The 24295-nt window shown below is 35.6% G+C and overlaps 1 protein-coding gene across 1 annotated transcript; it reads right to left on the bottom strand.

Moving 5' to 3' along the window:
* Window positions 1-468: 468 nt before the first annotated feature.
* Window positions 469-15091, bottom strand: LOC125825529 (CLIP-associated protein-like). Its single transcript, XM_049504854.1, has 21 exons — window positions 14669-15091; window positions 10780-10935; window positions 10602-10664; window positions 7856-7924; window positions 7523-7688; window positions 6945-7106; window positions 6728-6825; window positions 5969-6043; window positions 5781-5849; window positions 5611-5696; window positions 5412-5529; window positions 5166-5264; window positions 4722-5064; window positions 2711-4482; window positions 2447-2545; window positions 2111-2215; window positions 1912-1986; window positions 1767-1835; window positions 1571-1639; window positions 1312-1413; window positions 469-863 (listed from the first exon to the last, which is right to left on the bottom strand). The coding sequence occupies exons 1-21, from the start codon at window positions 14999-15001 to the stop codon at window positions 702-704; spliced, it is 4290 nt and encodes a 1429-aa protein (XP_049360811.1). The 5' UTR covers window positions 15002-15091; the 3' UTR covers window positions 469-701.
* Between the last annotated feature and the right edge of the window lie 9204 nt (window positions 15092-24295).

The raw sequence follows: 24295 nt of genomic DNA, 5'->3' as shown, positions 1-24295 counted from the left end.
TTTCTCTTTATATATATATATATATATATATATATATATATATATATATATATGAAAAAAATCGTGATATTGCAGAAATGAGATAAGACAATGCGTTGAACAGTTTGTGTAAGACATTCCTTTCCCCGTAGGAATTGGAAAGTGAAAGTCGGAACCCCAAAATAGTTTTAATTTGTTATCTGGAACTAGTTTAGCCTGAGAAGCTAAAAGCAAATTACGTCTATGAAAATTATTTACATAGCCTCAGAATATGGTAAAATGAGTTATATTTTGTTGCTAAAGGAAACCGAATTAGCTTTAAGCTGGCAAAAGATCTAATGAAGTCCTCCTAATATGGATTATGTAGGAAAAACTACATAAATGGACCATAAAACATAAAATAATTACAAAGTTTTAGCCAAGAAAACACTACTGCATCAACGACTCTAATGATCACCAAATGTAAAAAAAAATTCAGTTCCTAAAGAAGTTACTCAAAATACTGTAGATTTCATTAAAAGCACAACATTTACTGTTTACAATTTCACCTTTGTCCCCACACGCACTCTCCAACTCCCATGCGGAGGAAAAAATATGAACACACAGTTGAATAAAAGAATACAACTTTACCCACCTTCAAAATGCACATTCACACGATATACACGACACATCAAAACATTAAACTTCTCATAAACAAACCTACAAGGAAATCCTCAAAGAAGCTAACTGCGGTTAGCATCTATGGGAGTGCCTGTTCTAGCCTGTGATATTCTATTTGCATAAATAGTCACCAATCTCAACTGTGTGCTGTTTAGCCCTTCCAAGTATGGCAAAAATGCTTTGCCCAGCATGATGTATATGTCAACTAAACAGAACACAACAGTCTGCCAGCCAAGAAAAATATACATTTCAGAAAACAGCTTAATTGATAAAACCACAAATAAGTACAGAATGTGAACTGTATTTATCTCTTCATGCTTCAACAGTATACAAGACACTAATCTGAATATAAGCAATCCAATTTAGTTATATCACAGCCTCAAAGCTTGTATTACTAAGGTTTACTGCATGATTTATTTCTTTTTTTCTTTTTCATTTCTTTTGGGGATAGGTACAAGGTTTTATCTGATGACCATATATTTTACAAACACAGTGAAATGATGACGTCTGGGGCTCAATGCATCTAATAAAGGAATAGGTATTAACACTGAATGATTATATTGCATACCTAATGCTACCAATCCACTATTACTGATTTCATCCTTAATACTAGAAGCTTTTCTGGGCTCTAAAGAGAGAAGAAAGAAAACAGAGGGAAAAGGTAATTGGCACCTTGCGAACATCTGCGCTCTGGTTTCCAAAAGCATCAAACAGGGCAGGTAAGAATGTAGATAGCTGAGACATCAATTCTTCCTGGGTAAACCTCCCCACAAGCTGAAGAAAGAGGCACAAGTTCAAATCACTAACCAATCACACCATAGCTTTTCCAAGTTTGACATACTGTAGAGCAATTACTACTATTTTTCACCAAAAAATAAACTAGACACAACACTCTAACGAGTTCAGAAGTCAGATCCAATCAGCAAATTACCTTTGTCAAACAGTTAATACAGGTTACAAGAGTCTTCTCGTCTTCTGTGACAAGCAAAGGAACAACAACCTGTGACAGCAGCAACTTATCAGAAATAGGATTATCAAAATGAGTAGGCCATGAGATCCGAGTGAAAAAGAAAAGAAAAAACCCAGATATCTTGCTATGCAAATTCAAACGGAACACCAAAACTCACACTTAAGCATCTAAATGAATCATACTGAGACAACACCGTAGTTAAACAATGCTCAGCTTCATTTGAAACCTGGACAAATATAACAACACATTAGAAAGGAGGGACGTAAATTTTCAGCATAATAACTTCATCTAAGTGAGTTTACTTTTGGAGAAACATCCTTGGTTACGTTGAGCAATTTCTCAATTACAATCTCGACTGAATCCTCCATGGCATCTCTCTGGAACAACAGAAAATAGATAACGTAAAATGACATTACACAAAAAGATTAAAAAGAAGCAGACAATTCTTATCTATAGCTTAAAGGGATGGAACAAAAATAAATTTGAAAAGCGACAAAAGACCTGATTCTTCAGCATTTCAACAATCAGAGATAGGGCAAGTTCTCTTATTGATGACGCAGAATCATCTAGCACCTCGAGTGCAGCAGTCAATATCTGATTGAAGTACTGCAGTGAATGAAAGATGATAATTCATGATAAAATCCATATTTTTTAAATTAGCAAAATCAAAATTTGATATTCACAAGACCTTTCAAATAAAAGGTAACAACTGAACTCTAACTAGTTGGAATATTAAAAAAGGAACTAAACTACATGTTATTCACAATGTTACATGAGGACTTAAAATCTACATAAAGAGACAGCAATAACATACAGATAAATCTGTGACTAATATACCTTGCTCCATATGGATTGATCTTTGGTAACAGCTTCAACTAGTTGTTGAAGTGCACCATGCTTGTTGGCAGCAGGACTATCATCATTGCCATTACAAATCTGGAAAAGGTGCCAGAGAAAGCAGGGTAAGGATTGTGATAGTTTACATCCTAAGTTTTTGCATAAAAGATTTGAGAGATTTATTAACCAAGGAAGAGGAGAATCACAGAGAATTTAACAATAAAGTGTAACTCAACAGGCATAGGTTGACCACGGAGAACTCACTGAATGAAGAATCTGAGGAATGCTTGGTTCAGTTGCTGGAGTTAAGTTTATCTTCAGAGCAGAAAGTTTCAGGTGATTAAGTCCCAAATCAGATTCATTATCAGCTGCAGCTAGATGCTCCGAGTCAATTAACCCATTAACCTCCAGACGGGTTGTGGAAGTGTGCTCCACGTTTAAGCTGTCGTCATTGCTTTTCTGTGGATTAGCCCATAATCCATCACTCCCACTTGCGGTAAGGGCCAAAAGTTTTGAATCCTTGGCTTTTGAAACAGGAAAATCAGAGTTGGCACCAGTTTCAATACCATGATAGAAGTCTTGAGTATCATCTGACAATGAGTGACCTACAGAGCTAGTCATATAGGTCGAGTCTGGAACAGAATTCCACTTTCTGGCACCATCACTATCAACTGAACCAGCAGAATACCTTCCAAATAAATTATTTTTCTTTGAAGCTCCTACATATCCCTCTTCAGAAGATGTGCCAGTAACGTCATATGGATCGTACTTGGAACGTTGTCTTTCTTTTTTATTTTGCAGAAAATTCATCAAATCCACTTCTATACGAGGGGTATACTGTTTCAGAGCTCGTCTCAAGGAATTTTGTTCTTCAACTGATAAGCTAAGAATAAAATTCAAAACCCCTGTTCCATCAAAGTGTGTGTACACTGATATAATGCATGAAATAGCCGCTTCTTTCAGTTTGGTATTTTTATCATAGACCAATGGTGTCAACTTAGCGAGCCATAACTTGAGGATGCCACTATTTCCAGCACCTTCAGAATTCGAAGGATGCTTGTTAAAAGAGCCAATTGCAAACTCAATTACAGCAAGTTTGGCCTTAGGAGAACGTTGTTCATCCAATGAACGGAGCAAAGCTGGCAAAAGGGAGTCGATACCATATGTTTTGCTTACAATCTCTAATGTAGTTGAGCAAGGCTGCCTCACTGATTCCTTGGGATCAATTAGCCGTGAAAAAACATGGGGCAAAATCCTCTCCATGTAACTTTCAAAAGGTTTTCTGCAAGCTGGAATAAGATCTGCAAGGGTTGACAGAGCAGCCTGTGCAACTTTATGATGGGGATCATCAAGGTGCTGGAAAAATAATTTCATAACCTTCTCAAAGCTCTGAATGATTTCTGGAAAACCTCTAGGCCCCTGCTGTAGCAAAGACCTGACATAACTAAATGCAGCAACCCTAGCATTCCAATCTGAACTAGAACTGAGACCCTCACTTAATGCGTCACTTAGTGAGGCAGGTCCCTCCACACAACTTGACATTTCTCCTAGCGGGAGCTGACTGTCATCAAAGCTCCTTCTCTTGCTAGAAGACATTCTTCCTGCTGTGTTCTTTCTTGATAAAGGACGTTGAAAATTTGGAACGTGATTAGTCTGAGAATCCCTAAAGTTAGCATCTTTGTATGGTGACTCTATGTATTGTCTGTGAATGTGTGAGTTCATTAATCGTCTGCCTTCCCTTAGTTCAGCATTATCTTCAACAAAACCTCTATCTGGTAGTTTTTCAGAAGCCCTTCTTGCCGAATAAGAATTAAGCCCTGAAAAAGATTCATGAACCGCACTGCCTCGATAGGATGATTTAGTTGAATCCTTTGAGGCCTGGATCTGAGTAATGATATCAGACAAACCCAACCCACCATTGCGATTCTTACCTTTAGAGAAACCAGATGGTGCATCTACCAAAGCATTAGCAAGACTATTTGACGCAGGAACTGCAAGAGGAAATGGTGGATCACGGGACGAGGGAGGGTCAACTCCTGCACTAGGGACAGGAAAAGAAAAATTAAGTTCTTCAAAAAATTTCATACATTAAGGCAAGTCTTCTATTTTGAGAGAGAATATTATAGCTACAGTCTTTTTAGTTTTCTTTCAGCATCCCTTTTGCCAAATATTAGAAGCTGCATGTGGATGAACTTTTAAGGCTTTCACCTTGGCACTTAAATACTACACACAAGATTTTGAGATGGGGAAGAATAAAGGAAGAGGAAAGAATTACCTAGATCCAAACTAGAGGATCGACTTCTCTCAGACATATCCAGACCTTTGAGCAGACTTTCTATAGCAGAAACTTTCTGTTTGCTGGCATGAAGTACACTTTCTAAGCTACGTTCTGTGCCAGTACCCACAGGTTTAGTCTGTGACAGGAGTAGCCCAGTTGAGAGGGATGTGCCTGAAGGTAAACTGGAACTTCTATCCATAGCAACTATTGCAGATGTTCCATAACCAGAAATTTGTGAAGAAGCAGATGTTTGAGAACCAAGTGAAAAGTGTGAACTCCTCTCTCGAACAGAAGGTGAAGCATGTCGTCTGTTAGTTCCACCATCTTCCTCATTTATGATCTGCAGAAGTGTTTCACCTTTAGTACATCATGCCAAATCTAAAAGCAATTTAAAGTAATGCTAATCATCAGCGCTGGAAGAGCAAAGAGAAAACAGCACACCCTTTGGATAACAGGATCAAAGGACATAAACAAACGCCTGGATCGTTCTGGCCAAGTTCTTGCAAACATTCTGTACAAAGTTCTTGCAGTTGATCGTACCTGTTAAGTTTTCAACTGAGTAACAATTGCAAAAAAAAGGGAAAAAAGATGTATTGCGAGTACAGAATGAAACAGAGAAACTATGTGTCTGTGAATAAGAGGGGAGATTGAATGATGCGTCTGATACATAGAATTCAAGGTACATACCTCACTCATTGCATCTCCTACACAACACTTTATAAGGTCCTCATAAAGTTCTGCTGAACGGTGTATCTCAGATGCATCAGGCCAATGTTCCAGGATTAAAAGTGCATACTCACAGCATCTGTAAGTGTTGTAAATGAGGAACAGCATTGTCCAGAAATAAATCAGAATAAACATGATAATTGACAACAAAGAAACAAACCTTGCACGAAGAACTGCATTTCGATCGTTCTTTGCACAATCAGCAATTCGAGGAAGTGCACGAGCAACTTTGCAGTTGCGCAACATCTGAAAATAAAAGTAGCACCACATGACTAACCAATATACCAAGGGATGAAAGAGAGATGATTATAATGGCAGATAAGGTGTTACCGTCTTTATGCATGTATCAGCAGATTCTGCAATTACGAGAACAGTTATCACAACAAGCTTGAAAAGAACCTGAAATTCAAATCAGAAGTCAGAAACAACCTATGCCATTTAGCTTCAGATCATTATTTTCCCTAAATGAGATGAGAGAAGTAAATATCTGCAGACAGTAGCTAGAAGAAGTTACTCACAGGAATGAACATCTCAGCACATGCCTCAAAATCTCCCAAAAGCTCTTTGGATAAGAAGTTTAACAGATGACAAGCCTGTCAACAAATAAGAAGAAGAAACCATAAAGCCAGTCCATTGGAACACTTAAGTCTACTTAAATTTCTCCGTGTTTATGGAGTATATGCATATCATACACTAGCGAACTTATTCTCATCAATTTTTCAGGAAAAAAAAATGAGCATGTGAAGTGCAAGCAGCCTGATAAATGTACTCGGACACTCCAGGTTCCTGTATGAGCAGACATTTTAACTGGTAAAATCTAACAGAAAGGACAAGAGGCTATATGTGCATACATTCAGATTAGGTGAAACTCTTTAACCTGAGAATTAATAAGCAATGATGCAAAAAATGTCCTCAAAACAATGGAGAAATATGTGCAAATGTCGAGATGCAGTCCTAGCTTGCATAAATGCATTGTAAAAAGAGAGGGACACAATTCTATCTGACTATTTAAAGGCCTCTATGAAGATGGCAACTGCAGTGAGGGGGGCAGACAGCATTAGCAGGCTTTTTTGGATCAACTGGGCTATAAAATGTTTGATATAAATATTCAAACTTCTAGTAGGTTTTCTGTATAGATCGATCCATAAGTAGACACATAACCCATTTGACACAGCCCAGGTAACAAAGCAAGAGGCAGAAGCGAATAATTAGAGGACAAGTAAGTTTCCAAAAGACACACTAGCTGAGTTGCTACTATTATATACTAAATAACAGACCTGTTTGACAATGGTGGATCTCCGATCAGATAACTGTGTACTCAAAGGGACAACAAGTTGCTTTAGAAGTCCACGGAAACAAGGAAAATCAGTTGCACCTGATTAGATGAAATAGAAGATGAGGCACAATATAAACTGGTCAAGACATGATAGGAAAAAAATCACTTCAATAAAAGGGGACATTATTATACAGCAAATGTCACTATAGAAAACACACCTCCAATAACAAGAGCTTCAATCCTCTGCATAGCAGAAATACGGATAGACCAGTCCTTCTCTGGCACAAGGGTAGAGGCAATCTTCTCAAACTCCCTTACCAACTCCTTTTCTGAGTACACTTTAATTGGCTCGACAGGTTTCTCCGCAATATCAGCATCCCCTATACAAGAGTAGAGACCAAGGGACATTTGATCAAGCATACAATCATAGACTGTTCTTATACATTACGTGATCACAAAAGTTCTCTCTTTTTGTTCCCTTTTTTTGCTCAAACTACCCTTTAGACATAGATTCATAGTAGTTGTTTTACACAGAAAAATACCCCTACACCACCAGATGATTTCTCTATGTTCTTAGACCCATTGCACAATTCTGCTTTTCTCCCTCTCCCGCTTCATCCTCATTCATTAATAACCCTTGAACCAGGAAAAAACATGCAGAGAGGATATGTAATAACCTACAATTCTAGATAGGTTAAAACCTTGAAAACTTTATACCATGTAACATGACAATAGGATGCCCACAAAAGCTTAATAAAATAGAAGTTTCCAAGGTTTATCGGATGCATGTACTAACCTCCAAAAAGAGACACCTCTCTAGTTGAGTTTTTAGCCTTTGGGCTGCTTTTCTTGGGATTAAGACCAGTGGATCTCAACTCAGCAGCTGCATAGTTTCTTGGAATTCCATCTGCTAAGGGATTTTTGGGCTCAATCTTCTCTAGTCTGGCATTAATATCTTTTAGCTGCAGCCAATTATCAAGTCAAGACAGAGATCGAAAAGAAATTTTGCTTGCCCCAACACAATTTATGTCAACCAAGTTACATAAAATCTAGAACTGGAAAACTCAGGTTACTTCATGTGCTAGGAAAATATTTGCTAGAATGAAAACATCTCAAGTTATATACATACCATCATGGTAGGAAGATGATGGCGCTGAAGTTCATCACGGAACTGAGGTCCAGCCTGTGAATACATCTCCTGCAAAGAAGATAAAACATGGAGAGAGGGACTGTTAAAAGGCATAATGCTTAATCATTGAACTAGATATTTGTTGGTGAAAGGCAGTAAATCAACATTACATCATAGAATAATATACAGCACGTATTCAGTAATGATGCACAAATATTAACAAGCAGCAATTTGGATCAAACAGAAACCAAATATTTTCAAACATTCATCAACATCCTCTCCTGCTGCAACTTTAACCAGCTACAGAGAAATGATTACCAAGTAAAACTAGTAACAACTAATCATTTCCACACAGCGTATAATGGTTTTAAAATTGTAGCATGTTGATGAAAGACAATGAAAAAGCTAGCAGATAACTAGTGACACTGACAATCACTTCCACTACCAGCATGATAACTGCACTGGTTGGAATGAGAAGTACACCACTAGCTTGCTGGAGCAAAAGGTCTTTGTTGAAGTGTGTAGCTATCTCATCTAAAAGCTTAAGCAATTAGAGAGAGCACACTTTTATTATTAAATTGTATTCTCAAACACACTTTTATTATTTAATTGTATTCTCAACACACACCCTCACATGCGGGCCTGATTCTTTTCCATGGCCAAGCATGTGGAAATTCTTTTTGATATGGGTGGTGGTGACTGCCTGCCCTGATACCATGTTGAAGTCTGTAACCATCTCATCTAAAAGTTTAAGTTGTTAGAGAGAGAGCACACTTATATTATTTAATTATATTCTCAACGGTCTTGAAAGAAACATCATATATTAGTATCATCTCAAGACCAGATGTCTGGAACTCTACCATCCACGTTTCAGCAGAAACCCAAATGACAATTGTGGATGAGAAAACCCGCAGAAGAATCATTTCTATTACGCTCCATTAAATCCAAAATCTATATAGCCACTGGGCACATGAATCAAGCTGATCATCTTGGTTACACAGCTCAAAAAAGGGTAAATTGAATTCCGGGAATATACTCTTATTTTTCAATTGAAGATTATAGTTTCATATCCAGATTGAATAGGTATTTATAATCAAACACCGTCCTGCAATCTGGCTTTCAGATTGAATTGATAGGACTCATTCAAACAATCTTGAGCCTTTGCACTGTTAATCATAGATAGGTAAGTTTATTTTTATTTTTTATTGTTAGTATAGATGGGTATGTTTGATCAATTAATCAATCACAGGAGACTTTCTTGATAAACAGGCATAGCCATAACCAGACTGTGAGCTTGTAAGAGCATCAAAACAAAGACAGTGAAATTGGAGCATCTTTATATTACCAATTTATCATTGAAGGGAAAGAAAAGACACTGAACCTCAAAGTTAGAAACATTCAATGACTTCGATTAGGGAGCCAAGTGTAGAAATATCAATAAAGAATATGAGCAAAGTAGAGGTGTATTTTGTGTTCTTTCATTCCCCCACCTAGCCCCATCCCTCAAACCTCTACTACTAGCCAGGAGGTCCCTTGGTGACTCGAATCCCAAACCTTATAGGTTGGAGGTGGAGGGTCCTTACCACTAGATTGTCCTCCCCTCGTGTTGCATTTATAAGTACCATTATAAACTTCTCCACAATGTTGATGTGGGACTATCTTGTAACCATCCTCTCATAATGCGGAGGAAGTAAAAAGGCGTAATAAATTTCTTTTCACAAGTATGTGGAAGCTTTATCATAGCTCTTCAATTAAATGTCAACCATATGACGCAACTTTATGTAAGACTATTTTTTTTATGACTGGTGTCCAAGCCGGCTTTCGCGCACCTCGACTAATTCCAGGGGATACCTACCATCTCCCACCAGCAACAGGTACCAAGTAACTCAAGTAACTCTGTCCACCAAGGCTAGGACAGATGGGAAGAATCATCTAGTGTTTTTCGCCTCCGCTAAGTTTTGAACCTAAGACCTCATGGTTTTCAACCACTTCATTGACCGCTAGGCCACACTCTTGTGCGCTTTGTACAACTATTTAAATGCCTATTTTATCCTTTTTACTAAATTTTACAAAATAATTGTATTTCTACATCATAAAAGAGCTAAGCTTGAATTAAGCCTCCTTCACTATGTAACACTGAAACTGAAATTAAACATTCAATTTTCATAAAGAAAATGTGTAAGTTTGAGCTAGTAGTCAATTAAATGGGTTGAGAACTATGAAGTCTTAAGTTCTGATCTCAATAGAAGCAAAAACAACTAGGTGATTTTTTCCTGTTTCCGTTGGTCTATCGAAAACAACTTCTCTACCCATGAGGCAGACATAAGATCAGCATACAGTCTACCCTCCCCAAACTCCACTTTGTGGGATTATATTGGGCATGTTGTTGTTGTTGTTGTTGTTGTTGTTGTTATTGTTGGTATCCAAGTCTTGGTAGACATGGTTACCTTGTACAATGGGAGGTAGCAAATACCCCATGGAATAGTCGAGGTCTGAGCAAGCTGGCACGAACACTACGATTATCGATGTTACCAATTTACCATATAGCTACAATTAACACACTGTCAAAATTAAAGGCAGCAAGTCATCGGCAAAATCACTAATGCAGACACTAATTACATACAACTTTAACAATTCAAATGGAAGTAAAACTTATCTACTTCCCTTTCTAGAGAAAACAAAAATTACTCAGTCTACACAGTACCACAAATACATGAAATTGAGATACGAAAACAGTTTCACTAACCTCAATACATGATATAGCTGCATCTCTAACACCAGGATTAGGATCACTCAACATTTGCAAAATCTGACAATAGCAGCAAAAAAGAAGGATGTTTACAAAATCGAATTTAAAAAGGTTACTTATTTTGTATGACAACATACAAAAGAGCTTCATCAAGCATTCATGTTGATTCACATACCGGAGGAAGAATAGTTCGTTGAAGGGGAAGCTCTGTTGATGCAAAAAGACCAATTGCTGATGTAACAGTACGAGCAAATTCTTCTCGAACTCTGAAACTTCTGTGCATCCAAGCATAAGACCCTGCCCTCTCAACGATGATAGTTGGTGAAGAAACCTGCAGAATATATATATTAATCAATCAAATAGATTTCTAGTTTCTTCTCCTTGAGCACAAGTTGAAATTATCTCATGCTGGTTCTAGTTGAGCAACTTGTTTTGCTCGTGAGTTGACCACCATGTCTGTATATTTGATTGCAGGTCTATGGGTAGTGGATCACAGTGACTGAAAATGTAACCAGTCTTCTGAACATACACAAAATTCTTCTTGTGCCAATACTTTACAAGTGTAGGTTTACTAAAGTAAAATACAATGGTATCATTTCAGATTTTATTAATAGGTGCATTTGGATTGATTGTATTACTGAGAACTGAGCAGTATTCGGCAACTTAAAAAGGGAGGATAAGCCAATAGTAGCTGTCTCTTTTATGTGGACATGGTAGTCTTAGCTCTGTTGTAATATCTTACTTGTGTAACAAATGAATGCTTAATGAGAGTTGGGATTGGTGATGGATTACATCACTGCACTCGGACTCCTAATATATTTTGCATATTAAGCATGAAGTAGCTAAAGGAAAGAAAACATGTAGTCATTTGAAAAAGAATGATTAGTATAAATTAAGTTGCAGCATTTTTGTTTGCAGGTTGGGCTTTTGCTGACTCTGTACTGCATAGATTGGCACCTCTTTGGGAGGGTGTTCACAAGTGGTGTTTGGGGAGGGTAGGATGCATGCAAACATTACCCCTACTTTTGGGGGGTAGAGAGATTGTTTCTGATACGGTTGTAGCTGTGACAACTAACCAACATTCACATCTGAAAGTTAATAAAATTACCGTTCGAAAAATACACTTGCAAAATAAGTACTCAATTTGATAGGTGTCTTATCTACATCTTTGTGACAGTTGAATCTGGTACATGTTGGTGGGAAGTGGCAGGTATCCCATGGAATTAGTCGAGGCGCGCGCAAGCTGGCCCAAACACTGTGGTTATCAAAAAAAATAGTGTTCTGCCTTGTGGAAAAAGAAAGAATATCCCAATTATATTATCTTCACACACTTGGTGGGATATGTGAGGTGGTTTGGCACTTTGCAGACAATGTCATGTACTGTGAAAAAGTTGATGTTAGGTTGGAAGGAGAAGAAGATGTAGGGCATGGAATGTGGTTACACTGCGTTAACGCGAGTGGTATGGACAGAGAGAAATAGGAGAGCTTTTGAAGGGTTGAGTCGAGTTTTCCTAGTTGAGGAGTTCTCCGTCTCTCTGATCCCTTTTATATTCTTTTGGTGCACCCACGGAGCTCCCCATAGAAGATTTGGAGTTTGTAAAATCATTTTTCTGTACATTCTTGATCTTTTGGTATACCCCTTGTGTATGGTCAGTTTTTTTGCCATGAAAATTATTTTTTACCTGATAAAAAAAGCCATCTTCACATGCTAAATTAGTTTTATATTTATTTATTTATCATCAAGTAAACATATTTCATATCATAAACAAGGCCATAAACGATTATATACAAGTGGTACACCAAAAAAGGTAAAGAATCTACACAATCAACTGGTTCTGTACAAACTCCACCCACAATAGGGGACTATCTGAGTGCACCAAAATAAAATAAGGGAACGGAGGCTACTTCATAACCAAGGGAAACTCCACTCTACACCTTCAAAAACTCTTCTATTCCTCGAGAGAGAGACAACCCACCAAAAAATCCTTGAGGGCTGATGGTAAATGCTTTGGAAGGGCCCACCCCTATCCTTCTCCATTTAAATACTAGGCTAAATTAGTTTTACATTATAGGCAACAACCATGATAACTTCATTGTTTTGTATTGTTTTTCTCTTTAGATGATCATATATTTGATCAAAATTAACATGTCAAAGAACTTGATCATTAGTAACGTTCTACATTCCAAATAATGAATTTTCAGTAACAGAATGGTGAACTTAATCTTGCACTACTATCACTCTTTTCATCCCTGAAAGTGTGTCGGGGATGGCTAGAAGGTAAAGCCACTAAAGCATTGGGTTTAGGCCTCAAATTTTTGAATGCCCTAAATGAGTGGGCAGTTTCCTTATGATTAGTGCCCATCACTCGCTTCATTGTGTCCTGTATGAGGAGTTATCCACTACACTAATTACTACAAGTTCTTATCTTTTATTAATTAGTGCATTTAGCTTCCCATTTGGGAATGGTTTTTCCTTGTCCACATACATCCATCCTTTCCTGTTTATAACAAGTACACTTTTCAATTTCAGTTCAGCTTTTCTTAATCAAACTAATTATCTTTGTCACATTTGATTGATTCATAAATCAAAGAGCACGTCTTTTAAGATTAAATCAAGATACTTGTATTTTTAATATCAAGAATTGGAAGAGTTGTAATATATGAAACTCCATAGCGCTTTCCTCCTCTTTTGAATTTAATGTTTTTTTAGCATAGGGTGATTCAAATAATTCTAAAGCTAATTATTGTTACATAATATCAATCACGTCCCAACAAATATATATTAAATGGATCGGATATGTTTGTTATTAATTAAATAGAAATAATTTCTTTTTGAGCAGCTAACAATTAAAAAGAAATAATTAAAATAAATCGATTAAAATAATTAATCAATTATAGCTCAAAAGGCTAGAAATATAGCTTCAAAAAAAACTATACCTGAATTTTGTAAAATGAACTAGCGTTTGACCATAGATTTTGATCAAATTTCGAAAATTTATCTTCAAATATTTGTTTGACCGTGAAATTTGATCATTTTAAAAATTATTTCCTCAAATATTGTCAAGTTCCCACAGAAAATATTAAAAAATTTCCAAGTACTCCCTCCATTTACTTTTACTTGGCACACCCATTAAAAAAACACATTGCTATTTTACCACGTTACCCCTATTAATTAGTGTTTAGTATTAGGTCTTGAAAATGATTTGCAGAATAAGTAATTAATATTAAGGATAAAATATGGGAAAAAATAATTATTTTTTCTTAATATGTTAAAAGTGAATCCATTTTAGAAAAAGTGGACAAGTAGTGAATCTATTTTTGAAAAAGTGGACAAGTAAAAGTGAATAGAGGGAGTAAAATGCATATCTAGAGACAACTGCAAGTTTCAAAAATCACAACTTCAAGAACTCAAATTGTCATCAACTTCAAAATATATGGCCAAACGGGTTCTAATTTTAAAGCCTCACATTAAAACTTAGATTTATGTCACAAATTTTATTGAGCCGCATCTCACTAATGTTGGATCCTTCTGAAAATACTAGGCATACCCCAATCAACTGGACTTCATATATATTAAGTATTTGTAACCAGAGTACAATTGGGTCATATTATTTCTTTAATCTCCACCTGTTCCAATCAAACTTCAATCATTTCCACCACCTCCAACCACCCTTAACCCCTACACAATAAAAAAATTAAAAAGACAAAAGAAAGAAATCTTCAACCATTATTTAGCATTTGAACCAATCCTACAACTATGCAACAATCCAGGGTTGGCTATATGAATCCTCTATACCGATACCACTTCATCATGAAACAAAATAAAGGGTTCTTCAGAAATCTCACACTTATCTCTGCACTGTCATACAAATCTCAACCAATCCAATTAATTCAAAATTTGAAGAAATTTTTTTTTATGTTCGGGTGAAGTAGACAACCAAATTAAATTATAAAAATCACCTCAATTAATGTACATGAATAAAAGCAAAAAAAAGAAAGAAACGTAATCCAATTAGGGTAGAGTTACAGTAAAACGAAGAGTAAGCGCGTTCATGCATGAGTACCTGCATCAAAGTAAGCAACAATCGCCTAGCAGCATCTCTAACCGGCTGTTTAGCATCGCCCAATCTTTCTACAACGGCAGGCACAAGAGCATTGAAGTGAAGCTTAAAATGTTCACCGGATAGAACAGCAGCGGAATCAAGTGATTGTAAAGCACCCTGACAAACCCTGAAGTTGTTGTCTTTGAGAAGATCTATGCAGACATCAACAAGCGAAGTGACCTCAGAAGAAGAGAGACTCTTTCTAGAAGCTTCGAGAAGTTCGTGAAGTCTCTCAACACCCGCCATTCTCTCCTTCGTATCCTTGGCTCGCGCCAATTCCAGTGCCTCCTCCATCGCCGGGGTAAGTAGGGTTCCGATCTGGTGCTATGAGGGTCAGATCTGCGGTGGATTTGGGAGGAAAATGGTGGAAAAAGTGACAGAGGAGAGTGAACTGTGAGGAAAGAGAAAGGAGGGATTTTAGAATTAGTACAAAATATTGAGGGGCTATTTGCTATATTAACGGAAGAGAGGATTTAGCATATGAAAAAAAAAAAAAAAAAGGGGTATTTGCTACACCTGTGTGGTTGGAACAGTTGATAAGTGGCTTAACACTGTTCCGTTCGATAATTAAAGACGATTTGAATAAACTTCTAAAATTAGTTTCAAATTCAGAGTAATTTATTTTGAATATATGATCTTGGTGAGAACAGTTGATTTGAAAAAAGACTTTTGTATGATAATTTATATTTGGTTGAACTTATACATTACAAATAAGGACATAATAAATTTACTTAATGTCTAATGTTATTAATAAGTTCAAATATTGATTAAGAATAACTTGTTACAAATTCTTTGAATGTGAATGTCCATTCATAATTTTTTTGACTATACATGTACCAATTATTAATAATTCATATATTAGTAAAATGAGGTGTTCAATTCTTATATTTAAGAAGTTGTTATAAATTTGTTGAACTAAGTGGATTGTCCATTGAGTTTATCCATAAACTTATGTACTTATCATCTATATGTATTTCCTAGGTTCTATGAACCTTTTTGGATAAGAATGTATCTATTGTACTTAATATGGTGACTTTTGGAGTGATTTCTCAACATATATATAGGGTTGTTCATTCACCGTTGTGAGACACATATGAGACATGAAGACGTTTGAATAAGATGATCTCTACATTCTACTCCCCATATATTTTTTGTTTATATTTCTTGTAGTATATTATTTATATTTTATAATATGTTATCAGCACGAGACTCTAGCCAATTGAGGTTGAGTTTTAGTTTTTCTTTAGCTCATGTTTTGGTTGATCTCGTTATGAGAATCAAGAAGAAAAAAATGATAATTGATGCAATCAAGGTATTATATGCATAAAATCAGGCATATATACTGGCTGAATATTCTCTACTCCGTAAAGGTCCTTAAATGGAAAAAGGTATAAAGTTTTGGTAGCATGAGTTTGAATATTATTTTGATTATATTTAATGAATTTTATTTCAATATTTTGAAAGAGTCAAAGGGTGATTCATGTTGTACTTCGGTCTATTATATCGTTGGTTGAGGGTAAGACGATGGATTCAAGTCTCATCGCACCATAAGGGTAAGACATCAGGTTAAAGTCCGGATGCACCATAATGGAAAAGGCTTGAGGGTAAGACGATAGATTCATGTTCTATCGCACCAACAGGGTAAGACATCAATTTGAGTTTTGATGCACCTTAATGATAATAATTGGGTTTGAGTCTCATGGAACTATGGCCTAATACGTCTTGTATGGGTAAGACATTGAGTTTGAGTCTCAATGCACCATAGTGATGATATAATGATGACTAAGACTTTGATGAAAAGTCATGAAATCAGTCCCATTGAATTTGCTCCATTCCCTAAAGCGAATGTGGTAGCAGTACTGATAAGTTTGGAATCCGCCCAATTACTTCATTCTATCATATGAATGTGGTAGCAGTGAATCATAAGTCTGAAAGATGACTAGTAATTGAATATATGAATAAGGGCATTGATGGACAAAATGATAATAGTCATCATTGTGGACTTGTGGTAATTATAATAGGAAGAACACTATGGATTCTCCAAATAGTCCTTCAAAATATGAAGGTAATTTTTATCATCATAATGATATGAAAAGTCATTGGACCCGTGGTCGTTGTGTGACATAATAATTTGATAAATTTATAAAAATCCTCCATCAAAAGAAAGGAAGACAAAATAGTGGTACCCTTGACCTTTCAAAGTGATGTTGAGGTGGGTCATGCAAAGGCATGACAATGTACTTATAATGCAAATTTATGAAGAACATATAAATGATTATTTTATTCCTTGAAGAGAATGTGACTTGTGATAAGCATCGTGAATGCTCGATCATTTTGAAACAGAATGGATCAAGATGTGATAAATCATTATGGGTTGGATATATGCCACCACTCACTTCTATGATAGGTTTGAGAAAAATGATATATGTCATAACTCACCTTTACAGGAGGTTTGAGAAAAATAAAGATCAGTTGGCATGATCGGTTGGCCATCCCGGTCCAATGTGATGCAAAAGTAATTGAGAATTTACGTGTTAATATGATGAAGAAATAAAATATTCTTCAAGAATTCTCTTGTGTTGTTTGTTCTCGTGATAAAATGATAATTGTATCATTATACCAGCTAAGGTTAGGATTGTATTCCCTTGAGGTTCTTAGAGCATATAAAAAGGTGATTAAGGGCTCGTTCACCTGTCATGTGGACCGTTTGCAACTATATGATAGTTGCATTTATGGGATGGTCACATGTGCTTTGTTGTCAACTTACAAATTGGTTTTTGTAAGGTTGTTTGCTCAAATTGTTAAATTCAGAGCACAATTCCAAACAATGAAATTATATTTATAATTTTGTTTGGTTTAGCAGAAATTGTATGCCTTCGATTATAGCTAAATCATGGATATGAGAACAAAACTCTCAAATGAGATCTGGTATGAGATAAGTTTATTTAACATGTAGCAACACATGTATTCATCAATCCAACAAGTTTCTCCATCATAATTGGTTCAGAGTCAGGAACTAAATAATTTGCATCTAAAGTTTGAATGCGCAATATCTGATTTAATTGCTCCACCACGCACAAGATGGATCTCCAAATGAGGCTAGGGTGACTGTTAGTTTTTCTAACATTAGGGGGAGAGATGATTGACAGCTTAAAATTATGAGATGAATTATCTAGATCCTTGCGTTTTAAAAAATAATATGAACTTGAAGTTCAAGAGATAATTCATTTGCATAATGTTGTAAATTAATTGCTAGATGAATTTGTTGGCCTTGTGTTATAATTCAACTGCAAATACTCCAATGAGAAGTCCTTAAATGACAAAGTTTGTGGTATGTCTGAAGCGTGATAGACCAATCGATTCCAAATGAAAAACTTCTTAAGAAAGGAGAGGAGCAAATGATTAAGATGGTCATGATAATGAGGCAAGTACTTGCACGATGACATAACATTTCATAAAACATTGGCAAAAGTTTAGGTACCTGAAATGATGAAATATGAAGAGATCTCGATAAGTTATGTCATATTAGAATCGAGTCAAAAGAACATCGACGGTATCTTTCATATAAAGTAGCGCTCAATGCTATAGATGATGAAGAGGAACTTGAATTCAATTTGTCATATGGTGTTGATAGATAAATGATTGGCTAAATAAATGCAGAATTCAAGTATATTATGTTTCACTTTGAAAAGTGATGTTTTGGACTTATAGTCCATGGATCAAGATATAATGTCAGTGGGGTACAATGAATCATTGTGCGAAAGTATAACCATAAGATATAAAGTACAGTATGTGCCTTATGGCATAAAAGGATTTTCGCAAAAGTCCTGACATTATTAAATAGAGATATATTCCCCTGTGGTGGATGTAATGATGTCACGACCCGAGCCTACACCCTGGACGTGGTCGGCACTCAAGAACCATTGTTGGTCCCCAAGCGAACCCTCACCATGGCTTACTACAACGGAAGACTAACTTGAGCATACATAAGCATCAAATTGAAAGAAACGTTTAAAAACAGTTTACTGAATCTCAAAACTCTCTGAATATACTGAGTATGAAACATAAGTTTTAAATAAAATATCTGAAACTAAAAGACTCTCCAAAACTTTCTATCTATGAAGCCTCTATTATACAAAGATGAGTGTTGGGACAAGACCCATGACTCCTCAAAAGAGCTACTACTAACAACTCATAAACCTGGAGTCCTCCGGAAGGAAGGAAACCTCACTCGAAAGCTGACGAGCGGATGAAGTGATCTCAACAGACTCTTGTTCAGGATCCTAAGAACTTGTATCTGCATCATTAAAAAATGCAGGTCATCAGTATATTGAATGTACGAGTATATAATATAGTTGAATAATAAATAACGAAATGAAAAGACTGCAAAAGATATATATATATATATATATATATATATATATATATATATATATATATATATACACACTCAACTGAATGTAAAGAAATAAATGAATGAAATCATTAAAACTTTACAAAAATACTTACTCATCTCTGAACTCAACATATTAAATAATATAATAAAAATACACTTTTAACTCTATTTGGGAGATTTCTAATCGACAACCATCACTATGAGTTACATGATGATACAACGTCTTGCCCACACTTTTAGAACTGTCATATACCTTGTCGCGATATAAGACACCTCAACTAAGTGGATCCACTAAGTTATGCTTAAAAAGCAATAAAGAATCATCTAAAAAGTATGACCATTTACCCATGTTGGCAGACATAGGTTATGAGGATTTTGAGTTGTCTGAACTCATCCTCATATCGTTGTTCAATACTACTCCAATAATATATACACTCATGCTCATATGTTTAAAAACATAACTCTTCTTCTGGTTTGAGATAATTGCTCAAACTACCCTCTTAAAAGAGATAACTACTCTTGAAATATCTTTTAAACTCATAAATCATTTAGAATCTCAATTTCTCTTTTATCAATGTAAAAATTAATACATATGGGAATACATAGTCCCCTTATACTCTTATTCAACTCATACTTGAAAACTCTTTCTCAAAACATATCAAAATCATATTATAGTATGATCATTATGACTCGGGAAGTCATACTGCATAAATTTTTATGGTATATCTAGATACCATACTACTCATACATTGATGACATACTCAATTGTCATACTAATCATACTTTAGAAAACTCTTTTCTCAAAATTCATCTTTATTTTCACAAAACTCAGTTAAGAACTCAAGTGTTGGCTTTAAAAAACTTCTCAAAATTTATGATTCAATATAGGGTTCATGCTGAATTATAGACATGAACAAATCAACTCAAGGATCTCAACAAAAATATAGAAACTCAATACTCATAACTCAAGGACTCAAGAACTCAAAACTCAGAACTCAACGATACTTCTCATCTCACGAATACTCAAATCTAGGGATAAAATCCTAAATTACTCTTTTACTGATTTGAAAGTAGATGTAGGATGTGAGGACAAACTAGTCCAACACTATGATAGCTTTACATACCTAGAAGAACAAGGTTCTTGTAGAATCTTGAAGAGGATCTTGATTAGAAAGCATTGAAACTCTAGCTTGAAGGAGAAAAAACAAGAAAACCTTTCTTGAGATTTCTTGAAACTCTATGGCCAAGAATTATGATTTTCATTAGTGATTCATAATTGTATGGAGGAATTTGAGTTGGAAAGAATGGAATTCTTGGAGAAAGACTTACCTTGAAGAAGAATCTGGAAAAAGATGGAAAAAATCTTGAATGGAGTTCTCTACTTTGATTTTTCCTTAGGTTTTTGCCTTAGCGGTTAAGAGAGAAAAGAATGATGGATTAAGAGATGAAAATCTGATTATTTTTTTGTCTTTAATTAGTCAAAAATTCCGTTTAGGGTTTTCTTCGAGGTAAAAAAAGATAAAATGGGCCTTTTTTAATGTTTTCCCGTCGGCTAATTTGTTACTGCACTATATGAGGTTACTGAAATGGGCATAACTTTTTACTAAAACTTGGATTAACGCAAAATTGGTGGCGTTGGAAAGAGGATTCAACGACATTTCATTTGATATCTTATGGGCCACCTAACTCATCATGTACTGAATGTAATGTCATTTGAAGTTGACCAAAAACTTAGAAGAACTTACAAATGCCTTGAATGAATTCTCTTTAGTTCTTTTTGGAACTCAAGGTGCTACATCTAGTGACCTTAACACTTAAGAAAATTTAAATTCCTCGATAAAAATCTTACTCACAACGAAGTATGACTCGAGTTTTAGCTAAAAAAAATTCCAGGATGTTACATTATATCCCCTTGGGATCATTCGTCCTCGAATGATGGTTAAACTGGGTATGGAATGAGGTTACTCTTACCATCTCCTCTGACTCATGAACTTGCCTAATAACACATGTTGAACTGATTTATACCAAGAGTTAGGACCTATAACACCTAAATCAAGAACGATGATGTTGTGAACATAGTCACGCTCTCTCTAAGTTACCTTATCTGAAACAAAGCAAGTCTAGGCATGAAGTAGGAATATGAATACCAGGGGTAATATGACTGCTACCTGTTAAGCTTAGTATGGATCCAATGAGACACATGTTGAGAATGTAACAAGCAGTACTTACAGCTTCTGCCCAAAAATAGTTAGGGAGATTTCGATCTAATAACATGGTTCTTGTTGTATATTGTAATGAATGAATTTTCCTTTCTACCACTCCGTTTTGCTGAGGTGATCTGGGTGAAGAGAAATTTTGGGTGAACCCATTTTGAGCACATAAATCTTCAAAGGTTTTGTTCTCAAATTCTCCACCATGATCGATGTGGATAGTTGTGAAGAAATAACCTGCCTCTCTTTGAACTTTTCTACAAAATACTTCAAAGTTAGCAAATGCTTCATTTTTGTGAGTGAGAAAGATTACCCATATAAACCTTGAGAAGTCATCAACAATTATAAAAACATATCTTTTACCTCTAATGTTGGCAATTCGAGTAGGACCAAAAAGATCCATATGAAGAAGCTAAAGGGGTTTAGATGTACTTACAATATCATTTCCTTTAAAGGATGAGCGAGTTTGCTTACCTAATTGACATGCATCACAGATATGATTTTTCTCAAAATTTAATTTTGGTAGACTAAATGACTAGTTCAAGTTTAGATAATTTCTCAAAAGCATGTATACTTGCGTGTCCAAGCTTTCGATGCCATAGTCAAGGATCACTTGAGACTGCAGTAAAACAAGTAAGAGAGGGAAAATCAACATTATTTAAAATATATATATTGTTAACTCGATCTCTGATGAGGGTGAGCCTTTTCTCAGGATGTTTGATAATGCAGCTTGTTGTATTGAAAGTGACTTGAAATTCGACATCCCATAGTTGACTAATGTTGAGGAGGTTGTGTTTGAGTCCTTCAATCAAATACACTTCAACTAGATCGCATGATGAGCTGAGAGTGATATTTCTAACTCCGGTTACTTCTCCTTTAGCATAGTCTCCAAATCTTACAAATCATCCATCGATATTTTTGATGGTTTTGAAATTTTCTTTTTTACCGCACATATGTCTGGAGCATTCACTATCAAGTACCCACATCCCCTTTTTGTAGGTTTTCTTAGACACTCCTGCAGAATAATAAAATTAGATTATTTTAGGTACCCAAGTATTTTTGGATCCTTGATGATAGTAACTTTTGGTCTCCAAATTCACTTTTCAAAAGAATATTTTCTATAGTTAAACGATTTGTGACAAGATCACCACAAATATAACAAGTAATTTTAACAGAAGTTTCAGGAGAGTTAGATATAGATTTGATTAGGAGATCTTCTCCTGTTAAATATAGATTTGCTAGGAGATTTTCAGATATTGTACAGCTACATTGTTACTTCCTCCAGTTCTTCTGCAAGTAAATCGACTTCAATCTGGCTTGCTTCGAGAAGAATCTGTCAATCTTTCTTCTCTTGAGCAATTTTATTGTATTCATTAATGAATTTCTGTAATTCATCAGTTACCATGTCCAAAGAATTTTGTAAGTCATTACAGTTAGGGTAATTAAAAGGCCTTACTTCACTTGTTTCACCTAGTGCCATGAAGCATATGTTAGTGGTTTCATCATGATCATCTTCAGATGTTTCTCCTTGATCCCAAGCTCTGAGACTTTTTGAATCTTCATTTCTTCGATTGTTTCTCCTTTTTCGTTCTGGGCAATTTTGTTTGATATGTCCTGGTTTTCCACAATAGTAGCAGTGATCATCATTTCTTTTGAATTCATAGTTCTTGAATTCTTGTTGAGGTCTTTGTCTTCTTTGTTTAAGCATTTGTCAGACTCCTCGATTTATGAGAGTCATTCCTTCATTTTGATATTCATTAACTTCTTCCTCGACCTCGAATGTTTCGGCTGTAAAGGCCACAATTTTCTTTTTATCATCTTTGTTGTACCTGTTAATATGATTTTGTTCATAGGCCATCAGGTTTCCACGAAGTTTATAGTAGGTCATTTTCTGCAGATCTCCATCTTCAAAAATAACAACTTTAGTCTCCAAGCCTTGGGAAGACTTATGATGAGTTTTCTAACTTGTAATCCATTTGAGTACACCATTACAAGAGATTTGAGTTCGCAAACAATTTTGCTAAATCTCGAAAACATGTCTTCTACATTTTCATTTTCGGTCATCTTGAATAATTCATATTCGTTAATCAGTGAACTGATCCGAGCTTCTTTTACCTTGTTGGTTCCTTCATAAGTTACTTCTAGCTTGTTCCACATTTTTTTTGTAGTTTCACATGTTGAGATCTTGTCGTATTCAGCTCTACTCACTGCACCGTATAACAAACTTATAGCTCTAGCATTAGTTTGAACTACCTCTTGTTGCTCATTTGTAATATCGAAGGACTCGGGATCAAATGGCATATTAGTGCCATCTTTTCCCGTAAATCCGGGAATAGGCTTTGGAGCTTTTTTATCACAATCCATGTTTGTATGTCATTTGAAGAAACAAAGATTCTGAATCTATCTTTCCAATGGGAATAATGTTGGCCATTGAAATATAGTGGTCGAGTTAAGGAATGTCCATCTTGAAGTAGAGCACCAGGAATTTGATAGTGTTCCATTGGATCTTTGCTTACGTGTGGTTAAACACTTTACTAGTGAGACCTGCTCTGATACCAATTGAAAGTAAGAGGGGGGCTGAATTAAAATTTTTGTAGTCGACTTCCTGTATTTGTCAGCCGACTCACCTACAAGATAGTAACACAATTATAAAATAATAGTAAGAGCAGTAAGTAAACAACACAAAGAGTTTTGTACTGGTTCGAAACACCGATGTGGTGCCTACTTCCAGTCCCCTTAGGTTTCAAGGGTTTCCTTAAGAGCTTGAAGAGAACTCGGGTGGTACAAGATATTTCAACTGTAAATCTTGTCTGATATGTAAATCGGAACTTCTACTTTGACACAACCTCAACTCGTATCACCTACACTCAGTTTTTTCTTTCTCTTTTCTTTTTCATTTGTATACTTATGAGAATACAGTGCTTTTATGAAAAACAACATAAGACAATAGTACAAGCTCAACTAAAGTGCGTACTTCACACT

This window comes from Solanum verrucosum, unplaced genomic scaffold (genome assembly GCF_900185275.1).
Source record: "Solanum verrucosum unplaced genomic scaffold, falcon-dt-bn FXZP01000101.1, whole genome shotgun sequence".
Classification (NCBI taxonomy): Eukaryota; Viridiplantae; Streptophyta; class Magnoliopsida; order Solanales; family Solanaceae; genus Solanum; species Solanum verrucosum.
Note: the sequence above shows the minus strand (reverse complement) of the source record. Positions and strands in the feature narration are given on the sequence as shown.

Excerpts from the sequence above, each read along its gene's own strand:
- LOC125825529 (XM_049504854.1), bottom strand. The coding sequence starts at position 15,001 with ATGGAGGAGGCACTGGAATTGGCGCGAGCCAAGGATACGAAGGAGAGA. Across the intron at positions 7,925-10,601 it reads CAGCTATATCATGTATTGAG|GAGATGTATTCACAGGCTGG; the intron begins GTTAGTGAAACT and ends TCTTCTTTGCAG. Across the intron at positions 7,689-7,855 it reads ATCATCTTCCTACCATGATG|CTAAAAGATATTAATGCCAG; the intron begins GTATGTATATAA and ends AATTGGCTGCAG.